General features: G+C 36.4%; 1 protein-coding gene across 2 annotated transcripts in view; it reads left to right on the forward strand.

The window, feature by feature from the left end:
• Window positions 1-1303: 1303 nt before the first annotated feature.
• Window positions 1304-24703, forward strand: part of Mdh1 (malate dehydrogenase 1) — a 42095-nt gene continuing 18695 nt past the window's right edge. Inside the window, exons 1-6 of one of the 2 annotated variants that reach the window (XM_083125228.1) lie at window positions 1304-1439; window positions 4460-4655; window positions 6384-6520; window positions 7573-7911; window positions 8346-8570; window positions 19879-20555. In XM_083125228.1, coding sequence (XP_082981354.1) covers window positions 1437-1439; window positions 4460-4655; window positions 6384-6520; window positions 7573-7911; window positions 8346-8570; window positions 19879-19977 — 999 coding nt within the window. In that variant the 5' untranslated portion in view covers window positions 1304-1436 and the 3' untranslated portion in view covers window positions 19978-20555. Of the gene's footprint in view, window positions 1440-4459; window positions 4656-6383; window positions 6521-7572; window positions 7912-8345; window positions 8571-19878; window positions 20556-24703 lie in introns of those variants that run through there. The other variant, XM_083125229.1, reaches the window with a different exon arrangement.

The following is a 24703-nucleotide window of genomic DNA, read 5'->3' on the forward strand; positions in this document are numbered from 1 at the left end:
GCCTGGCTGACTGCTTGACTGGTTTTGAGGAATAGGACATGTTCTAAAGCCCCTATCACACGGAACTGGGTTTCTAGTTGGAATGCTCTAGTTGACGCTGGACTGGCTACCCATTTGCTAGTTTTCGCCTCACACGGTACTTGTTACACCGTACTTGTCGTTAATCTTTCGTTCCCATAATGGCGGCCGCGCGAGATGTAAACAACGTATCACTTCACACTTTTAAAATACGATAACTATCCAACCGAGAGGAATATCGCATCGCATTAAATGGTTTTAGGTAGAGAAGAACGGCGCTGATAAAATACATACTTTACAACGTTTACTATACACGTATGGAAGAATATTTTAGCTTTTTCAATTGTAAACATGCCTTTCGTGTTGTATGCACTCGGAAGCCACAGACAAAAAAAGGCTACTTTACAAACTCACAGAATATCTTCACATGGCCAAACTTTGCTCTGATTGGCTGTTCCACATAATCTAGTCGAAGAAGTTAGTAGCAATTAGAACATGTCCTATTCCTCAAAACCAGTCAAGCAGTCAGCCAGGCGGCCATGATTACTACCCAGAAAGTCAGTTCATCGCCAACTAGGGCATTCTAACTAGAAATCCAGTTCCGTGTGATAGGGGCTTAATTGCTACTAACTTCTTCGACTAGATTCTGTGGAACAGCCAATCAGAGCAAAGTTTGGCCATGTGAAGATATTCTGTGAGTTTGGAAAGTAGCCTTTTTTTGTCTGTGGCTTCCGAGTGCATACAACACGAAAGGCATGTTTACAATTGAAAAAGCTAAAATATTCTTCCATACGTGTATAGTAAACGTTGTAAAGTATGTATTTTATCAGCGCCGTTCTTCTCTACCTAAAACCATTTAATGCGATGCGATATTCCTCTCGGTTGGATAGTTATCGTATTTTAAAAGTGTGAAGTGATACGTTGTTTACATCTCGCGCGGCCGCCATTATGGGAACGAAAGACTATCGACAAGTAGGGTATAACAAGTACCGTGTGAGGCGAAAACTAGCAAATGGGTAGCCAGTCCAGCGTCAACTAGAGCATTCTAACTAGAAATCCAGTTCCGTGTGATAGGGGCTTTAGTCCTTTGGCTAGCATAAGCCAAGGTGCGGTGGCAAAAAGAGGGGTGGGGTAACTGCCCTCCTACGCCCCCAGCAATCGCCGCTACTGGGACCATTTGATCACCTTCTTACGTACCTTTAGTTTGATTTTTGTGAATTTTACCGATGTTTCTACCTGGAAAGAAACGTTTACTCCCTAGACTTTGAAGTGCTTGCGTGTTGAACTGGCAACTCTGTACCATGAGTTGGTAATCTATGTGACCTTTGAGTATCCTTCCCTTTCGCAAAGTCCAAGAAGCCGGCAGGGTGAACTCGTCTGCTAATTTTTCGACTTTAAGGAGTAACTTAAAAGGCATAATGGTAACTATAATATACATGTCACAGATATTTCCTGTCATGTAGTCCCGTTTTCATGTTTATACGTGTTATAATGAATAGTCAAAATGCCAGAGATTGTTTCATCAAAATTTCAAGCAACCGTGTCTCATAATGTCTGAAACTTTGTAATACCCTCACATAAAATATTTGGTATATTTCATGTTACAATTTGGTAATACTTTTCGTTAGCAAAGTTTTGATAATGGCACACATTGACAACTTCGTAAATAGCAATCAGTGTTCACTTTGTACAAAAATAACTCTTATGTCAATAAGCTTTTTGCCTTGTACAAATTAGAATTATGTGACCTCTATGGTACTGGAATGTTTGATGCTTGAAATGTACTGAAAACAATGCTGTTTACCACAGCTTTCTATCATTTTTCTTAGCTGAGCTATCATAATTATCACAACTGTCTGCAAAGGCCAAAAATACCCGAAGTCATGAAACAAAAACAAAGGCCAGCAAGTCAAGTTTTAGAAAAATAATGCCTGCTTTGAACTATCCCTGCATGTGTTAAAACAACAAAAGGTAAAACTTTGAAAGCCGGGAAACGGATTTCTTCTAATTTACAGGAGAAAGTACTTACGGAATTAAGTTTCTGTGGAATTTCGGAAGGTCGTAGAAGTGTTTTCTCGCATTTTTCAATGTATTTGACCGCTAATTCATGTATTTTTCTATAATAATGTCCATCCGATGCACGAAAGCTGTTGCTTGCATTGCCATCCATGTACTTGAACCGGATGTTGCGAGCATCTGATGACGTAATTCCCAGGAAGTGTTTCCAAACACACAGTTTTTTCACTATATTGCCCAACCTAAAGCAACCTAACCTAACCTTACCGTGATGGTGCATCGGGCTATCGTGAATGGTTTTTGGGGCTATTCGTTGATTGTTATAGGATCCAGAATGGTTTTTGGGGCTATGCGGGAATGGTTTTTGAGGTAGGTTTTTCACTATATTTCCCAACCTAAAACAACCTAACCTAACCTTACTGTGATGGTGTGTGGGGCTATGCAGGAATGTTTTTCAGAGCTATGCAGGAATTTTTCTGTTAAGAAGGTTGAAACACTGCTTTGCTGTTTCAAATGCAGCATATCGACAACGCTAGTCAAGATTTTCCCGCCATTTTCCATGGTCAGGAAGTGATAAAAGAACAAACAATAATTACTTGATATGTCGACAATAGATACTAATTTCGTTAAAAGAGCTAAATCCCATCTTCAACAATCTTTCGCAATGCAGAATAGGTAAGTACGAATGTTAATAATCACAGAATAAACAAGTTAGAGGCATTTCCCGGCTTTGATAGTTTTACCCAACAAAAATATTGAAAATTTTAAAATTGATCAAGCAACCAGTGCTGGAACAATTCAATATGGACTGACCCATATGCATTGTGGACAAAAATTCTGGTCTTAGTGCAATTTCTATAAACTAAAAGTGGATGAAGATCATAGTAATGCTTCTCCCAGTTATTCAACATTTCTAACAATATTATGTGTACTCATATTAGTGGTAATTTGTGAGTGTTTTAGGGCCATTTGTCAAAAAAAAATAAGCTGTATGCCATTGTAAAATTGGTTCATACACCCTATACTGAAACTTGTGATATTTTTACTATGAAAAATATTACCTTTCTGATTTTTTAATATTGTGTTGAACATGTATTGATTATGCTGTGTAATAATTTTCATGCATGGTAAAACCTGGGACTCCCTATCAAACAATTACCCGAAGTGGAGTGTTTTTTTCATCACAACATATTACTTTATTTAAAGATTTGGTAACAGGTTCATATCGGCACAACGTATTTCTTCATTTTTAAGAAAGAAACTACTTACGGAAATAAGTTTCTGTAGCATTTTGAAAGTTCGTGCAGGTATTTTCCTTTATCTTGGAATCTATTTCAGCGGGAATTCGTGTATTTGTCAAGAGAAATATCTCTCCGACGCACAATTGCCGTTGCTTTCATTTCCTTCCTCTACGTGAACCAGATGTTGCATACGTTTGATGACGTGACCCCCCTGTCAGTGTTTGCAACCACTCCGTTGTTTTGCAAGAAGATGGAAAAACGTAATATACATTCCTGATATTACTACGACCTCAAATTTTAACTGTTTGCCTAACCTTACCGTGAATGGTTTGTGGAAAATTTTTCAGTTCAGAAGGTTGGAAACACTAATGACCCACAACGCCAGTCAACCAGTGCCCGCCATATTGTGTTACGGAAGCAAAAAAAGGAAGAGCTATAATTACTCGTAATGTAAAAAATTGAAATTATTTTTGTTAAAAATGCTTAATTCCACCTTGAAGAATCTTTCGCAATGCAGAATACGTAAGTATGAATGTTAAAAATAACAAAATAAACGAGTGAGAGGTGTTGTGCCCATTCGAAACTGATACCAAAGATTTTTTCTACTTTTTGAGTAGGTAAGAATGGTAATATAGTAATTTTCTTTTAGGACTATCTCCTTCTCTCCAACAATACCTAAATCATCAAAATAATGCACATAGTTTCTGAGATATGCCATGTTTTGTGTCACATGGTGTTCATTCATCCACCCAATTTCTGAAAATCTTCAAATTTTCAAAAATTAATAACTTTCAAAATATTTGTTGGACAAGTCTAATATTACATATTTGTCATATTGGGCCAAGTATCTATCAGTACAAAAAAATATGAAACAAATCCATGACTATGAATCAACCCATTCTGGTTGATTTCGTGTGGAATGACCCATATGCTGGCTAGGCACATTTCTATTACTACAAACAGCACATTACTAATTTTCCACAACAATTACACCAAAGCAACAATAGAAAACTACTCAAAACAATACATATTCTGATGCTGCCAAATGTAAATTTATTTTCCCCAAGTACCGATAGTGTATGCTGGTTGTCATGGAAGTTTGACTGTCCAGAACATGAGCTTGCCAGTGGAGATCCGACTTGTGATTGGGAAAGTGTTAACAATAGTGATGTTCTATTTTCCAGGCTGCACCTATTCGAGTGGTGGTGACTGGTGCTGCTGGTCAGATAGCCTACTCTCTTCTGTACCAGATAGCAAAGGGAGATGTCTTTGGACCAAATCAACCTTTGGTCTTACTGCTTCTGGATATTCCTCCAATGGTTGGAGTTCTTGAGGGTGTTGTCATGGAGATGGCTGATTGCGCTCTGCCCCTTGTAGTTGGTAAGTATGGATATTTTTTCTCTGTAAATTTTTCCTTCATAATCTTGATTGCTGGACCCCTCTCAGATTTTCTTCATATTTGGCATACTTACTAATTGAAGCCTGCTAATGATGAATCTGAAGTTAAAATTTGTCGGAAACATCTAGAAATTGCAAAATAATTATGATCCATTGATGCTAGACCCACGAACCATTGACGTGTGGTTAGGTTAGACAAACATAGTTAAATTTGGTGTCGTGGTAGTATCAGGAATATTTGCTTGTGAAACAAACAATTTCGCGAAAATTGACTGTTTCCATTCCGAAAACTAACACCTTATTTTCACTTATTTTGTAATTTCTAGACGTTTCCGACAACTTTTAACTTCAGATTCGTGATTAGGAGGCCTCAATTAGTGAGTATGCCAAATATGATGAAAATCGGAGAGGGGTCCGGTCATCTTCAGTCATTCCGATTGCTGTGCACTTTTACTTACATTCCCTTCCCAATTTTCATGCTAGCAAAGATGCCCTTTAAATGTCACAGCCTTTTGTAGTTAATTATTGTTGTGGTGTTGGTTTTGTCTTCCTTTTAATGCAGGTCACAATCGAAATGCAAAGTCTTGTAAAAAATATATGAAGTTTGATTCTAGAGTTGAGCTAAGCTAACTCCCGGCATGGGACCTGCCTTTATGGCAGTAACCCTTTGTTGCTTTTACCCATGAAGAAGCTTGTAGTCAAGCAGCCAATGAGGCCTACCGCTGCCCCTTTCCATGGGCAACAAGCTGCGACCTTAGAAATCCTCCTGCCGGAGTGGCCAGCAGGGAAATAGGATTTTGACTAAATAGCCATTCGATGAATAAGCACCAGGAGTTAGCTTGACTCTGATGTAACTGTAGGCCCAAGTTCCTTTTGTTTTATTGTGATTTCATCATGCGACGAATGCAATTTTTACATGGTTCGATTTCGATGTACGTCTGTTAACATACTACGGAGTTTTAGCTTTAAGTTTTTGTTCAATATATGCTTTCGTGGTTAGGTTTGGTTCCCTTAGCATTAAAATAAATGAAGTCCCTAAATGCATTCTACTAAGGTTCCGATTTACTTCTACATTCATTCCCACGCTTCTACGATATTTACTGTCGCTTGTCGGCGGAGAATATCTTGTAGTATCTTATTCCTGAGAAGTGCGTAAGGTAATTTTCAAGTTTTTTTTTCTTCAACATAAATAACTTTTTTGAGTCCAAACAGTGTTCATTACTTTAAGGAAGGTTCAAATTTCGTGTGACAATGATTTTCAAAATTCTACGATAATTAGTCTTTGTGTTAGGAGAAATCATAAAACAATTGGAACTGTTACCCAAAGAATATGAAGAAAATTTTGCAATCAGTTGGCTTTGGGCAATAAAATCAATTGCTGTGCATAAATTCATAGTTTTTTTATTAATGGCTGCTTGTTTGGATTTGAATTCATCTACATACCCTAGTTTTTTAAAGTTAATGTCTAAAAATGCCACTTCTTTTGCGTTGCAGTCATCTAGTAACATACATTTATTAAACAGGTCAGTGAACTATTAAGGTTCCTAGAGGACTGTTTGGAATTCTATATCGGGTTGATAGAATATCAGTTACCAGTGTTTTTAAATTTTATATCAGTCCAACCCTACATATAATGCAAATTAATGTGCTTGAACAATAACTTTTGTATTGATAGTGTCATTATCGGAAGTGCATAATGTTTCATTACAGAGGTGGTTCCAACAACAGACCCCACCGTAGCATTCAAAGATGTAGATGCTGCATTTCTGGTTGGTGCAATGCCTCGCAAGGAGGGCATGGAAAGAAAGGACTTGTTGGCAGCAAATGTTAAGATATTTAAGGTTCAGGTTTGTAATACTTTCAATATTTCTGAGGATATATTTTTTTGCTTCTGATACGAGTAGTAATAATGCTATATGTTCTGACCATCCTACTTGACTTTCGCTCCGCAACACAGTTCATTTCTGGGGTATTTGAGTATGTTCTAGAGCAGTGGTTCTACATCTTTCATATACTATGAACCCTCGTTCAGGATCTTTTGTCGTGGACCTCCCAGGTTTCAACTCAGTATATTAGATTTACTCATCAAAAGTTTTTCATTAAAATTATGCAATGCAATTAATACAGTTACAGTACTTGTAAAAGTAACAAACATGTCAATGCATTGCATTTGGTTGTTCATCACTTCTGTGAAAGAATTGCAACTTCTATTAATCCAAATCTCATTGAATTTATACATATTTTTAAATGCCCTGAGGCAAGTTTTTTCAGTTTAGCTTTTTGTCTAGGAAGGGAAAGAAAGCTGCGTGGAAAATAAAAAAAAATCTCTCAACCCATTTACTTTGTTAAGTTGATTACTTAAATTTGAGTCTGAAATTCTTATACAATTAACAATTTTTCGTAGATTTGAATATAAACCGTGACATTTGTGTTTATAGATGTATTTCGAGTCTGAACATGTGAAATGACAAAACTGAACTCCACATCTCAAATTAAATGTTTTAAATATACTGTTTAATTAAATTTAATTATAATTTTTGGATACATTGGAATCACACAGACCCTTCATATTTTTCATATGTTTGTGTGTGTATATGTGTGGGTGGTGAGAGGCGGTAATACGTAAGGTTGAAATTTAGAAAACATTGCTTGTACCCTTGAATTTTTGGGATATATTCTCCCAAATAAATTGTGGTGCTAGAGTAGCCATCCTGCATTTGCAATTTTATGTTGGACCAGCAGAATTTCCTATTGGCTCATCCCTAATAATATACTAACTTAATATAGTAACTACCTTTGTAATGTATTAATATGCAAGGTATTTGATTGATTATACATATAATGATTTTCTTTTAACCTTTTTCAATATTTATTTTGTTCTAAATGCATCTCATTACAGGGTGAAGCTTTGAACCAGCATGCCAAGAAGTCTGTAAAAGTCTTAGTTGTTGGCAACCCTGCAAACACAAATGCCTTGATATGTTCAAAATATGCTCCTACCATACCGCCACAAAACTTCAGTGCCATGACGAGGTTGGACCAAAATAGGGCCCAGTCACAGATCGCAACTCGCTTGAAGGTCAGCGTGAACTCTGTGAAGAATATAATCATCTGGGGAAATCACTCTTCCACACAGTTCCCAGATGTTTCTCATGCCACTGTTAACTTGGGTGGCAAGGAGGTCAGTGTGTACGAGGCCATCAAGGATGACAGCTACCTGCAGGGAGATTTTATTACAGTAAGTTGTAGTTTTATGTATTATTAGCTGCTTCCAGTGCTGATGTATCAGTATCGGTCGATATCAGTGGTATCAGGATCGGAAAGTTTTGTTTCTCTTTTTTATTCATAACAAAATATGAGCACATGCTCTTGACTGAATCAAGTACTGACACAGGGAGTTATACTTCAAGAAATTTGGAAATTAGTAGCTGCGTAGTTTCATTCACCACAATTGTGGACCAAATAGTGTTCATGTTTAAGACAATTAAGTAAATTAATATGCTAAAAAGAACATTCTCACATATCCGTGAAACTTTTTTTTAACAACAGCACACCTAGTGGCAGGGGCCATCAAAATTTATGTAACACTAAAAAATCAGTTTCGTGTTAGAGTAAGTACTATACTTTTATATATTAACTATTATTGTTACAAATTTACATCTGTTTGTTTAGACCGTGCAGAAGAGAGGAGCCGCTGTGATAGCTGCAAGGAAGCTCTCATCAGCAATGTCTGCAGCAAAGGCAGCAGCCGACCACATGCGAGACTGGTGGCAAGGAACTGCCCCCGGATCATTTGTCTCCATGGGTGTCTTCTCCGATGGCTCTTACGGTACTCCAGAGGGTGTCATGTATTCCTTCCCAGTCACCATACAGAACAAGCAGTGGACTATTGTTCAGGTAAGTGATGCGCTTCCAAGAACTTTTGGCTGCTCCGGAGATTCATAGATTGGGAAAGATGGTTCCCAAGGGAGGGAACAAAATTTTGTTTTCCAGAACGTTTCTTTAATTGGAGTTGTTGGAATTGTAGAGAGTTCTCCAGAACTAGTATCTTTATTCTGGCACTGACATACAAGATCTTGAAAGCAGGCAGGCTCTTTAGGAGGAGTATGGTATACAAGGAGTGATAAGGGATATAATTTACTGATATACTGTACAGATTACTTTTGTTACTTCAGATAGGACTCTGAATACCGAGGTATCTTTTAATATGAGAATTTCAGTATCTCCCCAAAAGCACAGTGTGGACTGCATTGGTCATCTTGTAAGGTCTCTTGGGTTTGATACTTGGTTGAGGTACATGGTGGTCGAGTTCCAATCAGCCTATATGTGCATAAAGTTGACCTAAATGCACGGCCGTGAAAATAGGTGGCTGGGCAGAATTGTGTTGGTGCCACAAATGGAAAAAGCAAATAGAGATCGGAACAAAAGTTGCTGGTTCCCCTGCATTGTGTGGCAATATCAGCCGGGCTGCGTTGCCTAGTTCGAGCATCAGACCGACATCTCTGTGGTGCATACAGTCATCATGGCCATGTGTTTGGTTTTAAACAGCACAGAGATTACACAGGTGCTTTGTCTCATTTTCAATTCCAATTGTATATCATGGGTTTGGAACCCAATTCAAACTGTAGATTGAATCCTCATTAGTCTATTTGTGCACAAGGAACTTGTAACAAACTTTTGTAAAGTACCACATCTTTAGTAAATCTGCCTGGTCATATTGCAAAATGTTTCAATAATAGTGGATGGAATTATGGCATATGATCTTTCATGTTCTGCTGGTTTAAATACCATCACATACGTGAAAGATTTTATTTTGTGTAACAGCGCATCACATAAAATAAATATTTTGAAGTATGACACGTCCTTTCCCATTGCACTAATATTTATTGTTATTAATCATCTTTTCTCTTGTACAAATGTTTATTGTTCTTTAATCTTAATTTCTGTAATTTACTTATCACTGATAATGTCAGGATAGTGACTAACCTGTATATATTTATCTTGTAAGGGCTGTTACCATGGCAATTTTGATTGTCTGTCTTGACTTTTAAGTTCGGGCTCGGTTTTTGAATAGAGTGATCAAGTTGAATTATAAGAAGTTTAATTTCTTTGAGTGAAATGGATTATATGTTAGGCATATAAGTATTTAGTTTGCAAAGAAGTAAAATAGACTTCCTTTTTCTTAGCGCAAACTTATCTTTGATTTTTATTTGACGAACTAAGGGAGAAATATTATCCCATATCCTGAGAGGCATCACGTGAATGCTTTTGAGTCTTTCTTGTGAACTTATTTGCTTTTTTTAGTTAAATCATGTTCTTTTGACTAAAAGAACATGTCAAGATTTTGGCGAAACAACGGGGGGCTCGAAATCTGTTGTTTCCTTAGTGGTGTTCATTTTTGTGTGTTCGTGAAGTGTAATTAATTTGTGATTGTGATGGAAATTCTGTGTTAGAAGAATATGGATAAGAAGATGTTGAGAAGTGCAAGTAAATCGTCGTCTGAGGAGAATGACTCTCCAGTCCAATCAGTTCCCGTTACAGCAGATCTGCTTTCTTCATTCTGGATTATGTAGGATGAAAGTACAAGGGCTCTGGAATCTAAAATTCAGGAAAACATTAGAGAAAGTTCTAGCGACCTGGAAGTCAAGATCCAAGAAAACTCCAGAAGTTTGGAACGTAGTTTGAACTTAAAGTTAGAGGAAAGTGGTAGACATCTGGTGGAATTAGAAAGGCGCTTAGAAGAGAAGTTTTCACAGGGTTATTCGAAGCTCACATAATCTGCTTTGGAGATAGGACAGACTGGAGAATTTGACAACCAAAGTGGAAGAAAATCAACAGAAGATAAAAGAAAGCATTCAAATAGAGATCGTTAACTTACATCAGGCATGTGAAACAAACTCTCAACAAGTGGAATGAAATTTGCAAAAAGAAATTGCCCTGTTGCGAGAAGAGGTTGAACAGTCGCAGGGACACTTTGGTAAGGAAATCGCTGAAGAACAGAGCAGTTTTAGAAAGGAAGTGTTTGAAAATGTGAATCACCAGTTAACTGTTATCACAGATAAGTTAGAAGATACAGTTAACATGAAAGTGAGAGAGAAATTAGCGGAAAATATAAATTAAACCGAGGGATACAGAAAAACTGATGAAGAATGGAGGAAAACAGTTGAAACTAAACAAGACAAATTTTCCTCAGATGTTGGTCATATCTTTAGTGAAATTGTTCATATTTCTGCCCAGCTGAATAGGTTGCAGATACAGACGAACTCTGATCATCCTCAAATCCACCGTGTAGATGAAGGTTCTGGAAGATAGACATTTTATCCCATCTGTTCAGATGAAGCTTCAAACCTACAAGGAAAAACCTCACGGAAAAAGAGGTACAAGAAGATGAACGAATCCAGCTCCTCAGACAGTGAATCAACTGCTCGCAGCAGAAGAAACAGAAGAGAGCCTCCTTCATGCATTGTACACACTGGTGTAACTCCTAGAATGGCAGACATCAATTCTATGGAAAGTTCGATGGCAATATTATCGCTACTTCAGCTGAAATATATTTAAAGGAATTGAATACAAACCTTGAAATTCTACAGATTCCTCAACATTATAGGCTTGAAATCATTCCACGTTTGTTAACTGGAAAGGCCTATCAATGGTTTTATTCGCATAAGAACGATTTCCGCACTTACTATGATTTCTGCAGAGAGATCAAGAAGGGTTTTTCTTCAACAGAAGCGAAAGAGAGAGAATTGGCGTCTGTGAGGAATAGGCGGTACAATAAGCAGAATGATAACATTGTGGAGGAATATGTTTGGTCCGTGTACTCTGCCTATAGGAATCTGAGTAATCAATCATTACACCGAGCAGGAAGTAGTTAATCTAATCATCGGACAGTTGCTTTGGAGAGTAAAGCAATTATGCTTGGCTCATGCTCCAAACACTGTGGATCTCTTAGCGGATTTTGTTAAGAGATTTAAGCAAGCAGACGAACAAGATGCTTGGCGGTCTACATAAAGGCGAGAAACTGGCTCTCAAGAAAACAGCAGAGATGTTCAAAGAACGTCTAGAGTTCTAGTTCAGCAGCAAAACAGCAGCAACCAAATTGGCAGTTCAGACTCAAGAAATGGATATCGATACCATCAGCAGCGTCAGTTTAGGTCACGACTAGGATATCCAGCTTCCAGAGGTAATCCTTACAATAGACCGTATCCTAACAGCAGGTTCTTCGCCAAGTCAACAACGTTTTTCTTCACAGAGAGAGAGCAATAATTCTCCCAGGACTCAAATGACTCAGTAGTGGCATGCAGACAGACCTTGTTGAACCATATCCTAGCGCTGAGCAAGTGTGTAGTGTGGACGTAACGAGGAACTTCTGTTGGGACACCGGATCTAATCTGGTGCGGGATTTCACCCCTCGCCTGACATAGAAACGTTCCTTATGTTAGGCAGTCTTGGAGGGAACTGGTGGCAAGAAGAGATATTTTACAGTCTGGTGACAAAGATATTATGCTGATATTCGTAACAAATCAGAATTTACCTGTGAATTAAGGCAGATCATTCACTTTAAAAATTCAGTGTGCTAGAACTATAATTCAGAACTTGAATTGTAGGCAAGCGTAACTCAGTGCTCGAAACTACTGAAAGCACCATTCTAATGGAAATCTTAATTGTTAAAGATTTACCATAAGATCTGCTGTAGGTTATTAGTTTCTACAAAAGTATAAAACTGAGATCAGTCTTATACATATTTTATTTTTTAATAGTGGATGGAGTGATTGAAAAGAAGCTAGAGAGGATAATTCCATAGACAAGTAAGTGAGTGTCCGGAACTTTAAAGGTAGCCATTAAAAATGGATTCCTTCACCAGAAGATATGAAAAAGAAGTTGATTCTAGTAAATTACTGAAAATGGAACGAAGAACCGATTTAATTTGAAATCTTTACGATCCATAGGAAGGTGTCTTTGGAAAGGCCTATGAGTTTGTGGTTACAACATGTTGTAGAATGAGAGCATATTTGATTAGGCTGCTGAATGTTTATTTGTATGAAGTGCCATATAGTTTTTCTTGTATGTACACATTGCTTGCATTATAGAATTATTTTCCTGTAGTTTACGATTATTACATAGTTTATTTATGATGTATCGGAAGTCCCATGCTGTACAAAAAGTTGAATATTTCTTCAAGTGTCCAGTTTTATCTCTGAACTTGTGAACTAAATACATGACGAATTGTAAACTGTTTTCCAGAGATTGAAACCAAAATCTCATAGACTGTTGAAAGTTTTCCAGTTCGTTGTTGATTTTGATTTTTCTTCTGAGGGGGCAATTGACACGTTCTTTCCCATTGCACTAATATTTATTGTTATTAATTATCTTTTCTCTTGTACAAATGTTTATTGTTCTTTAACCTTAATTTCTGTAATTTACCTATCACTGGTAATGTTAGGATAGTGACTAACCTGTATATACTTATCTCGTAAGGGCTGTTACCATGGCAATTACAGTTGACTTTTGTCTTGATTTTGAAGTTCGGGCTCTGTTTTTGAATAGAGTGATCAAGTTGAATTATAAGAAGTTTAATTTAATGGATTATATGTTAGGCATATAAATATTTAGTTTGCAAAGAAGTAAAATAGACTTCCTTTTTCTTAGCGCAAACTTAACTTTGATTTTCATTTGACGCACTAACAGAGATATATTATCCCATACCCTGAGAGGCATCACTTTAATGCTTTTGAAGTCTTTCATGTGAAATTATTATTTGTTCTTTTAGTTAAATCATATTCTTTTGACTAAAAGAACGTGTCAAGTAACATAAAGAAAGAAAGATGGTTGTCATGAGAAAAATTGAGTGTTTGGTATAAGATGCGAGTATTGAAGAAATGGATATGGTGTAGAAGTCATTTTGTGACATGCAGTAATTTATATTTGCCTTGCCCAGGTTGGTTGCTTCTCCTTTAATAGAGTTTAAATTTTGTAACATTGAAAGTCAATAACAGTATGATGGATGCTTCACTACCTCAGTGTGATTTTGCACCCAAAAAATGTTTCACGAAGCTGTATTGAGAGCTAGAACACTGTCTTCATGCATTCTTCTTTATCGCTCACCCAGTAGGCTTAAACTAAAAATTCACGCTATGAATTTATTCCTGCAAAATTGCAGTGACGTCCACATTAACGGTTTAGTGTCTTTGTGAACTTAACTGGACTGGCGAAAACTAGGTTAATTTGATGCAGAGAGTTTCAATTCCTGTACATCTCTCTCGACACTTGCCTGGTTTATGGTAATTGCAATCCAGTGTTTGTAGTAGACACATCTCTAATGCGTAGGAATGAGCTGATACAGATGTACCTGTATTGGCCAATACCAGTGGCATCAGTTAGAATTTCATCACTAATACTGGCCAATACTTGTCTGGAGTCAGGGTGTCTCGCAGAATGTACAAAAATGATGCACAACACTTTCGTTTAGAAATCCTGGGAAATAATGCAAAATTAATAATTTTCATTATTGAAGATTAGGCACACACAGGAGATGTACTACATAGAAATTTTCAGACGAAAAATCCAGGCTCTTCCAGGACTCGAACCTGGGTCTCTGGCATACCGTGCCATTGCTATACCACCGAGCTACCGAGCCTGCCTGGCCTCGCCTGATTTTTCATTACCACTGTTTTAATTGTGTGGAATTGTCTCTGCCAGTGCTACCGCAACGGGATCTGTTGCTTTCGGAACACAGTGGACTTCGACGTTACCTGGTTCCTCCCAGCAGGCCAGGCTGGCTCGGTAGGTCAGTGGTAGAGCAATCGCACGGTATGCCAGAGACCCGGGTTCGAGTCCTGGTCGAGCCTGCATTTTTCGATGAAAATTTCTAAATTTTCATTATGTTTGTAGCAATGTGGGGACAAATTATTATCTCATGAAATTATAGATATTTTGAAACAAAAATTTATGATAATAATGATAAGTGTATTCTGATTTATTGATAGACGTGATACAGAAAACACACAAACATTAAAAACATACACTGTACTTGGTGGTTTGAAATAAAAGGTAATGTAAAATTCTGTAAGCGAACTCAAAGTAATAAAATATAAATATTAATGTAATATTTAAAAAAAATAGAATTGAAAATTACAATTCAGGTGCCATGGGAACTGTGTATTTTGCTGCCCTTGATTCTGAACAATTTCAGATTGTTGCTATTTACAAGTAGTATCAACATTGGATGTATTGTCATTGGCTGATCCCTACTTGTTATGGAAGTCGTGCAGAAGTATTTTGATTAGTAAAAAATGACCTAGCTATAAATTAAGTAAGGTGTAAAACATGTTAGATAAACAGTTTATTTTGTGAAACTATTTATCATTTGAGTTTTTTCATCCAGTAAAAGTTGTATGTTTGTTATACTGTATTGTAATATTACAAATGTCAGTGCATTATTGGAAATAATGAATTATCAACATGTTAAAAAGTTGTGGACAGGCTGTAAAACTTTGGCAGCAATGAAGAAAGAAAAAGCTTCCTTGAGCCTAGAGATTATCAACTCCATACAACATTGTGACATTACTTTGGTACTTACTGATGCGAGTGGAAGTGCAGTAGGAACCAGACAGGGTCAATTTCAGAAGATTTACCACTCCACATTGGATTGAAATTACTTTTTCCCCATAGTAATTAAAGAACTATCTCGAAAATTACTCGCAGGAATTTAATGTTTCAGCATATTAAGTTTGCTTAATGAAGAGATTCTGTGAATATCATACAGCGATTTTCTGAACATTATGCTGTGAAGATGTGTTCCCTGTAACTAAACAGATATTACTCCCTTATTTGGTGCAAAAGATACTGGGTTTGAACCCTTGTGGTATACATGGCACATATTGGAAGCTTCTTCAAAATAACAAGCTGCAGTGAGGTTCAAAGTGCTGATCATGTGTTGCCCAGTGACAAATTGCTTGACTGGCCTGGTGCTCAAACATTACATCCTGAAGATCCATTCAGAAGATGAGGCCATTTGTTGGAAGGTGTACTTGAAAGATAGAAGGTATGCTCAACCACCAGGTGTGTTTGCTGACAGAGTGCAATGCAAGTATTCCATTAAATTCAGAAACTTGTGAACCTGAACAATCGTAATTCTACCCAGTGTGGCCATTTTAATTCGACACTCAGTATTCTAAAGTGTGTGTTATTTTCATCCAGGCTTACTTTTCTTAACTTGACAAGTAATTGCATGTCTCCTAGACTTACATTGTTGAAAATAAGATATGTTGACCCATCACAATTACTTTAAACTGCATGTGTGTGATACAAATGTGAGATTTCACTCATTTCTAAAGGAACAGTAACACATACCTGTGCGCTTGTTAATTGTCTTTTGTACATATTAGTTTTTACCTGCTCAATATAGCATGCAGTATGGAAATTTTAAGTCATGTTGTTTTTCTTGGATTGAGGTGTGAACTTTATGGGCTTGATCTGTTTTCTAGTCTTCCTGTGTGAAGAAAGTAACACTTTGCCAAAAATACATGTTTTAAATAGATATGGAAATTTATATTGGAAATAATTGTGTGTTTCTTACTTGATATTGGAATGAATTGGATTTGTGTATGCTGAGAATTAATCTTTAATTAGCTCCCAAACAGCCTAATGGTTAAGCCTCTTGCCTGTGGTGTGAGCAGTCAAAGTTCGATTCCTAATGGGAGCTGCAAAATTTGTTGTCTCAGCATCGTGAGGACAGCTTGGGAGCTGCTTGGATGTAATAGTAGCAGATTAGTTCAGAAAGCCAGAAAAACAGTGGTGATCAGACACAATATGCCAATCATATTAAAAGCTAACTAGGCAGGCCTAATCATCATTTCCTGAAATTATATCATATACATAATCATATACATATCAGCAACTAACTAGAGAAATGTCCACCTGTAGAATTCAGACTATGCTGCTAATTAGCATTAATGCTATAATGTTCAAACAATGTGTGTGTGTATATGGTATTGAATACTGCTTAGTAAGGACGGCCTGATGTAAATGTTTTGCCAATAACTGTAAAGTACCAATATAAAATTTACTGATGACAATGCATATAAAATTCATTGTAGAATAACATTTCCTCCTCAATTAATGTATGACTGCATATTGTGTTGTCCCTTTGAAAAAAACACTTCGTATTTTGACTTTTCGTGACAAAACCAGGCCATATGAATTGTATGTAACAATGTGGCAGAATTTTGCACTAAATTACAGACTATTTAGAGGTAAATATATATTAAAATTTATCAGCAATTTTAGCAATACACTGATAGGTGTATCACCAAATATTGACTAATCTGTCCCAATCTCTACAAATTAGCAAAGCTGAAAAATCACTCTTATGAAGGGTTTATTATCTGCTTATCCATCAACCCTTCTGTGTTAATTTTGTTCCGTCTTTCAGTACACGAGGTAGAGAAACTAAATATAGTTATCAAAATGGCTGAAATTATGCCATTGTGATTAGAGATGGCAACCCTGCTTTGGTTGCAATGTCATTGCATCCTTCAGTCTGGAGAGAAAGTGGTGAGTGAATGAATGTCAAATACAGGACAGAATGATGAAGGATTGTAGTGGCAATGTGGTGCACCATTTTTTTTCTTGTGTGCTGGAAGGAAAACATCACCAGTGACATCCAAGAAGCTACTCAAATGTTAGTGATTGTCACCAATAGCTTCTCATTCTTGTTCTTTCAAATATTTTTAACATGTCTTCATTCAGCAGGTTCTCTCTTTGGTCTGAGGGATGCTGTCCTATCAGAAACTGCCATAAAGAATCCCAAGGGTTGCGAGATATGCTCTGAAAGCATATATTTCATGTTCATCTCATTTATAAATACGGAGAAACTAGTACTCACTTTTATCCGCGAAGCTGTTTTTTCTTCTTTTTCGATTAATTTCAGTGGCCACTGCCACCATCCTCGTTGGAACTTGCTGCACTGTCTTTTGGCTGCCAGAGAACTACGAACAAAAGATGCACGCCAAGCAACAGTGCAGCAAGTTCCGAGGATGGTGGCAGTGGCCACTGAAATTAATCGAAAAAGAAGAAAAAACAGCTTCGCGGATAAAAGTGAGTACTAGTTTCTCCGTATTTATATACTACCGCGTCTCTCTTAAAATATAAATGAGTTTATATTACAAATAGTATTGACTGCAGCTACAAGGATATCTATGAAGATTTTTTTCTACTGTTATTGAACTGTGGAATACTTTCTAATCAGCTGGCTTTTCCAACAGAAAATATTTACAGTACACGTTAATCTAAATAGCAATTATCACAGCAAACTCCATTAAATGTTCCAGGATCCTTGTGTTTTTGAGTGAATTTAGCGATTGCACTGTCAGTCTTTAACTTTCAAATTCCAAAATGAGCCTGTTGCATGGAAATATAACTGAGTAAGTTCCATCTTGTTTTCAAATTATTATGTAGAAATTTGCAAGTATTTTATCATTCAGCATGCTAGCTACAGCTTGTGTTGATATAGGCGTAGTTAGTGTAATTAGGAAACAAACATATTTTTCCTAGGGGCCTTCCCATGTATCAACTAGTAAGCTAGAACTTTTCCGTTCTTGAATATTTATCTGCTACCAATGACTTAGTGAATGGGAACATATGTATATATTTTTAATCAGAAGTTTCAGAACTAATTGTTAAGACAATACAGTACAAGTGTCGCCTCTGCAGTAGAACACCATGATGATCTCACTTGAGAAAAGTGTGAATTAGAGTTGTAATCGGAAACATGGGTATTTCTTTTCCAGCACTACTTCATCACATGTAGTCACAATTTCATCCTGATTGTTGTAATTAGTCAACAGCAGTACTGTAAAATAAGAAGAACAAAAAATCATGCAAATAAGCAAACAAATTGTATCAATCCACTCACCATCATTTGCTAAAGAATACATTGGTAATTGGTCACCCTTATATCACTCCAACTGCTTGTACCCTGGCAAGTAAGAAGTCTTGTGTTCTGTTTCAACATTGTTCAACAAGAATCTAAGGTACCAATGCAGCATTTGCGGTTCTAGGAATTGCTGCTGCTCCCGCTCATCTGCCTGGCACAACAATAATAGAAGGGATAGACCAAGGGAAAAGCTAGAATTGTCTTTTTTTGTTGAGGCAAATTGAATTCAAAATCTTCTTATTTGTAACTAGATAGCAAATTCCAGCTGTGTAATCAGATCATGTTGTTGCTTCACAGCCGATAGTCAGTCTTGGATTCAGTTTGCTTTAGGCACTGCTGAATTTCCTCATTTGCTGCAGCAAAATGCACTTACGGATGGGTAAAATATCTGACAAATGTTAAGTGGATTTATGCAAAATAGTTTTGTTTTTTTTTAGACACAATAACTAATACACATGTTGCAAAATGAAATAATTTGTGAAAAAGAAAATAGTGTAGACAAATATTGAAGCACTAAGAAAAATCTTTTATGGAGAGGCAATGAATAATTTCATTATGTAGTATTTACTATCTCCACTTGCAAAAAAAAATTTCTTCGTAAATACAGTAAAACCTCATTAATCCGGACTAATGGGGGGGGATAAGTTGACCAGTTTAACGAAAGTCTGGATTAACTGAAATAACGTAAAAGAACATTAGAAAGTGCATTAAAACACATTTATTATAGTGTATTTAAAGGACATAGGCCTAAATACACTATCCAGTACAGTACAAAGTCTGCGGGGAAACAGACTTTCATCAGTGGTTGACTTTGGGAAGTTCTCTTGTTGACTTCTAGCCACATTTAAAACCTTGCATTCTGCTTTTTTTTCTTTTTTTTTTTCCTTTTTTCCTGTCTGGATTAAGCAAAGTCCAGCTTATCAGGATCCGGAGTAATGAGGTTTTACTGTGTGTGTATTTTCCGTTTACATTTGAAGGCAGCAGTCAATGAGGCAATGCCCTTTCCAAAGGCAAAAAGTTTAATTCACACAGTGTCCATACCAATAGGAATTTCTGACCCATCAGCACCTTTTTACATAGACTTTATTCGTAAATTATGTGGAGAATAGATGATCCATATTTCTTACCATACAAAATTTGTTTGTGTGTCTTTAGCTGTAGTAAAGCTACATTGTTTCAAATGTAGAATTGAAGCTAGACAATGCTCTCCATATTTAAAAGATACATTTAATTTCATGGAGTAAAGCAAATTTGTATTTTTCTTTATAGGGGTTGCCAGTGTCCAATTTTTCACGCCAGAAGCTGGACATAACTGGAAAGGAACTGTTGGAAGAGCGATCGGAAGCTTTGTCCGTCTGTAGCGATTGACTAGTTGTGTCCACACACCCTCGCTGTAACATCTAGTAGCAAAGCCACAGATGATCTAAAAGTTACACAGGGGCCAGGATTAGTTCGTTCTCAGTAAAAAAAAATAATAATAAAAAAAAAATTGCTAGGTATTTTTAGGAAGCACACTTCGAATGTGAATCTAATAAGAGTTGGTGAAGTTGATAATGGCATTTTTAGAGCTGTTTGTACCTTCACGAAAAATTGTACAGCTACATATTTTGGAAGATGATAGTTTTGTTGTGTGAAAAGTGTAAAAATATAAATTCATTGGGTGTACAGATAGCGGCAAAAGAAATGTATAAATGTGTAATGAATTTGCAGTGACATATCATGGGGAAATACGGCAATGAAATGACAGGTCCAAAAAATCATGTTATTGTTTATTTTGTGGGCCAAGTTTATATACACATACATATAATTTTTTTGTAACAGTTATTCCTGTTTGTGGTTTTAACTGAAGAATGGAATTTAATACTGCATGTTGCGGTGAATACATATAATTTGGTGTATAATGGAAACTAACTGGTCTGGTAACAAATACATGAATGCATATTCTTGCTGTTGCATTTTTAATTTTTACCAGCAGTGGCATGTTAAATAAAATTGTGCGAGTTATTCTTGCATTTGAGTATAACTCAATGTATGTACACTTTTTCTATGCACCTATGTTTGTAGTGCTGTGTATGGTGAGGTTGCACACATTTTTGTAATAATTTAGAGAAATGAGAAACTTTGGTTCCAGTGGATTATTTCAAGCTTTGGTTTGAACTATTGGTGACAGGTAAGTGTTAAAGTAACAGAAAGCTTGTTGACAAAGAAGCACTCCAGTTTTTTTTTTTTTTTTTTTTTTTTTTCACAGACAGTTGGAACCATATTTAGAAGATGGCAACAACGAAGAGAGTGATTCTGCGTACTCCAATTTCATGAAAGTCAAGTCATTTACTATAGTCCAGTGGCATTTCCACACAAAATTAAAAAATGATCCATCAACTAGCAATTTCATTCACAATTTCAGTGCCTGTGCAAGTGGACGAGATTAGAGAGGTCTTCCAACTGGGTTTTGGAACAGTGGTTGTGGTCCTGAGGCCTGGTTTTTTAAAAGTAGGCCTCAATCCTTAAAAGTAGGCCTCAGTCCCAACTTAATTAATATATACCCTAGAAATGTAATACTGTGGTATACTCATAGGGAGTATAAGTTCCATTATGTTTAGTTGGTTGAGAACGACTGGATCTAGTGGAATCATAAAATTTATTTGGTGAGAGTGCTGATTTTCAATTACAGACCAAAAAATTGTAATCAATCAGAATATTTTCTAATGAAAATTACTGGTCAAACTAAATTGACTGTGGTGCTCACCTGTCAACTTTTCCCCTCAACACATTATGGGATAGATTTTATAAATGAGCTATTTACTCGTCAACCATTGCATATATGTTTTACTTTTAAGTGTAATAATGAAAACAACACGTTCACAATGTGCAACAATTAGGGGTCCAGCGGGAAACTTCCAAATTTTCTGAAAATTGCTGTTTTCTAAAATTTTGCATGTTTCAATTTTTCTTTTCAAAATTGGGTGACTTGCAGTACATGTCCTCGATGAGTGGTCTTTTGTTGTGCTTCCCTTTAATATGGTCCATCCATAGGGCTGACGCTGGAAACAAATTTCTGGATTTTTTTACCTGTAAATCGGCAGGACTGCTTTGCTTTTACATGTAATAATTGATGTTATTTTTTCCACAAGAAGTATCGGTCTATTTGCAATGTAACTTTTCACAGTTGTGGGTTACATTAAACTATAGGCCCAGTCCCAATTAGTCTCTGTGCTTAATGTGCACTTCAAAATCAAAGCGCTATCCTTAAGCTTTGGAAATGGTATCCTTACTCAGAATTTTGAAAAAGTAGATCTGCTATCCGAACTTTTTAGAGCATCCAGGAGAACATTTGCGTGAATAATGTAGGTTATTTTATGGATGTTTGTAAAACCCTAGAGACACAAGTACCTAAGATCGACACACTCTTCTAGCGAACATAACTTGTATTTTACATAAACATTCTCCTGCTTACTGCAGAATAATTAAGAAACATTTTTTTAAAAATAATGTGTACCTGACTTTTAAATTGAGAAATATCAAATTTGTACCATAAATAGGATGCAGTTGATCTAAAGGCAAGTTTTTAATGATGTCTCTCTCCATTATGAATATATAGTATCAAAATTTTTGTTTCTTGGAATACAAATGTAGCACATTGACTTGAGTTTTGTTGTGTCTGTTTAGTACAAACTGGCTTTGGTTTTAAAGTACACTCTTCAAGTAAGCCCAACTTGAGGGAAAAAACAATATTTTTTTTTTCCAGGTGGCTCCCACTGTGGGAAATCCTGATCTGTAGTAGTTCCCGAGCAATCTATAGATACTGAATGGTTCAAATATTGACATGGACCGAGTGTCAACAATTTTGTAAAACAAAATTCCGACGCTTTTCAGGTTTTCCAGATCATGAACCAAACTTGTCCAAACTAAAGCTATTAGGGCAATTCATGTATTTGTGTGTGTAAGAAGGTTACAATATTTTAGCTTAGAATCCCTGTTAACCAAGTTTTTACAATATTCACTTCACATGTAAAAGTGATAAGAAGGGAAAATTAATAGAAACTGATTGTTGGAAAGCATTATTAGGGGTTATTGACTTACGGTTTACAAGGAATCTTCTAATATATATATAAAAATGTGTGTGTGTGTGTGTGTGTGTTTGTTTGTTCTACCACAACTCTCGAATGCCTGGAGCAATTTCAACCAAACTTGGTACACATATCACTTGTAATCTGGAAAGAAATGCTGTGGGGTAAGACACCCCTGGCACCCCTAGGGATGGGGGTGGGGGTGGGAAGGGGTGACATGTAAAAATAATCGAAAATGACCAATATTAGAGTGGAATCCATAGTTTTCATGGTCGCTAAGATGAATAGTGACACTCCCAATGCTGTTCAACTCCCAAGTTCATTTTACAGTATAGTTAGAATTCATTATTTTCCTGTCTAATAGAAGATTGGGATAAATAAATACCTGGGCAACGCTGGACAATCACCTAGTATTTTAATAAAAATCATCACAATTATAGCATAAATAATATACAATAAAATTTAATATATTTTCTGTATAGGTGTGTGTCACCTACGATGCAAACTGTTGAATTGTGGCTTCGAGCAGCCATAATTGATGCGAGTTCTTGTAAGCAGGTTGGTGGGTGATACGAACACAAGACATTCGTGATTTAAAACAAACTTGCAGTTGGTGCAGATGTAACGAATGCTAAATAGTGGATATTTCCTTGCAAATAACAAATAAAATGGGTCGCAAACATGGCACCTGTGCACTTCTTGACGTCACATGAAACCCACCTATTAATCACAATTGTAAATAAAAAAAAGGGGTGGCAGGGATTTCAATAGTCTCTCTCTAGCCTTCTTAAACCCGAAGGTTCATGGCTGCAGCAACACAGGCCTTCCATCTGTCCCTATCTTGAGCAAGATCTATATACTCTTTTCCATCCCTACCGATTTCCCTTAGGTCCATCTCGACGTTGTCCCTCCATCTTCGTCTTGGCCTTCCTACTGGTCTCTTACCATCAGGTTTCCCAACAAGAATCCTGAAAACTCCTCTTTCCTCTCCCATTCGTGCCACATGGCCTGCCCACCTAAGTCTTCTTGATTTAATTATTCTAATAATGTCTGGACATGAATACAAATTATGTAGTTCTAAATTATGTAACCTTCTCCACTCACCTGTCTCCTCATCCCTTTTAGGTCCAAATATTTTCCTAAGGATCCTATTTTCAAATACTCTCAATTTATGTTCCTCTTTCAATGTAAGGGACCAAGTTTCACACCCATATAATACTACAGGCAAAATTACGGTTTTGTATATTTTAACTTTTAGATTCTTAGATATTAAACGAGAAGACAAAAGTTTATGAAGAGAGAAGTAACATGCATTTCCTGAATTAAGCCTACTTTTTATTTCCTCTTTAATATAATTTTCATTTGTTAATATTACTCCTAAGTATTTGAATTTTGAAACTGGTTCAAACGAGTTGTTATCAATAATTAGATTTTGATTATTACCTAACACTTGGTTTCGGCCTGTAAGCATATATTTAGTTTTCTCTTTGTTAACTTCCAAACCTATCTCTTTAGCAGTTTTGAAAAATATTTTAGCATTATTCTTAATTGTATTCACATCATCCCCCAGTAAGTCTACATCATCTGCATATGCTAACAACTGAGTCACACCATTTAATTTTAGTCCTTCTTTAGTTTCTTTTACCTTCCTTACAGCATATTCTAAGGCAAAATTAAAGAGCAATGGAGATAATGCATCTCCTTGTTTTAACCCATCATGAATTGTAAATTTGTCAGACATATTAATACCCACACGAATTTTACTTTCTGTTTCACTGGTGCATATTTTTATCATACTAACAAGCTTCTTAGGTATTCCAAACTCTACTAATATATTATATAATTTATCCCTTTTGACCGAATCATATGCTTTTTTGAAATCAATGAATAGCTGATGGACATTTTGATTATATTCCCACTTTTTTTCAAGTGTCTGTCTGATGTGAAAAATTTGATCTGTAGTTGATCTGTTGCGTTTAAATCCACATTGATAATCACCTATAATTTCATTAGCATATGGGGTTAGT

This window comes from Lepisma saccharinum, chromosome 7, assembly GCF_977018435.1.
Source record: "Lepisma saccharinum chromosome 7, izLepSacc3.1, whole genome shotgun sequence".
Taxonomy (NCBI): Eukaryota; Metazoa; Arthropoda; class Insecta; order Zygentoma; family Lepismatidae; genus Lepisma; species Lepisma saccharinum.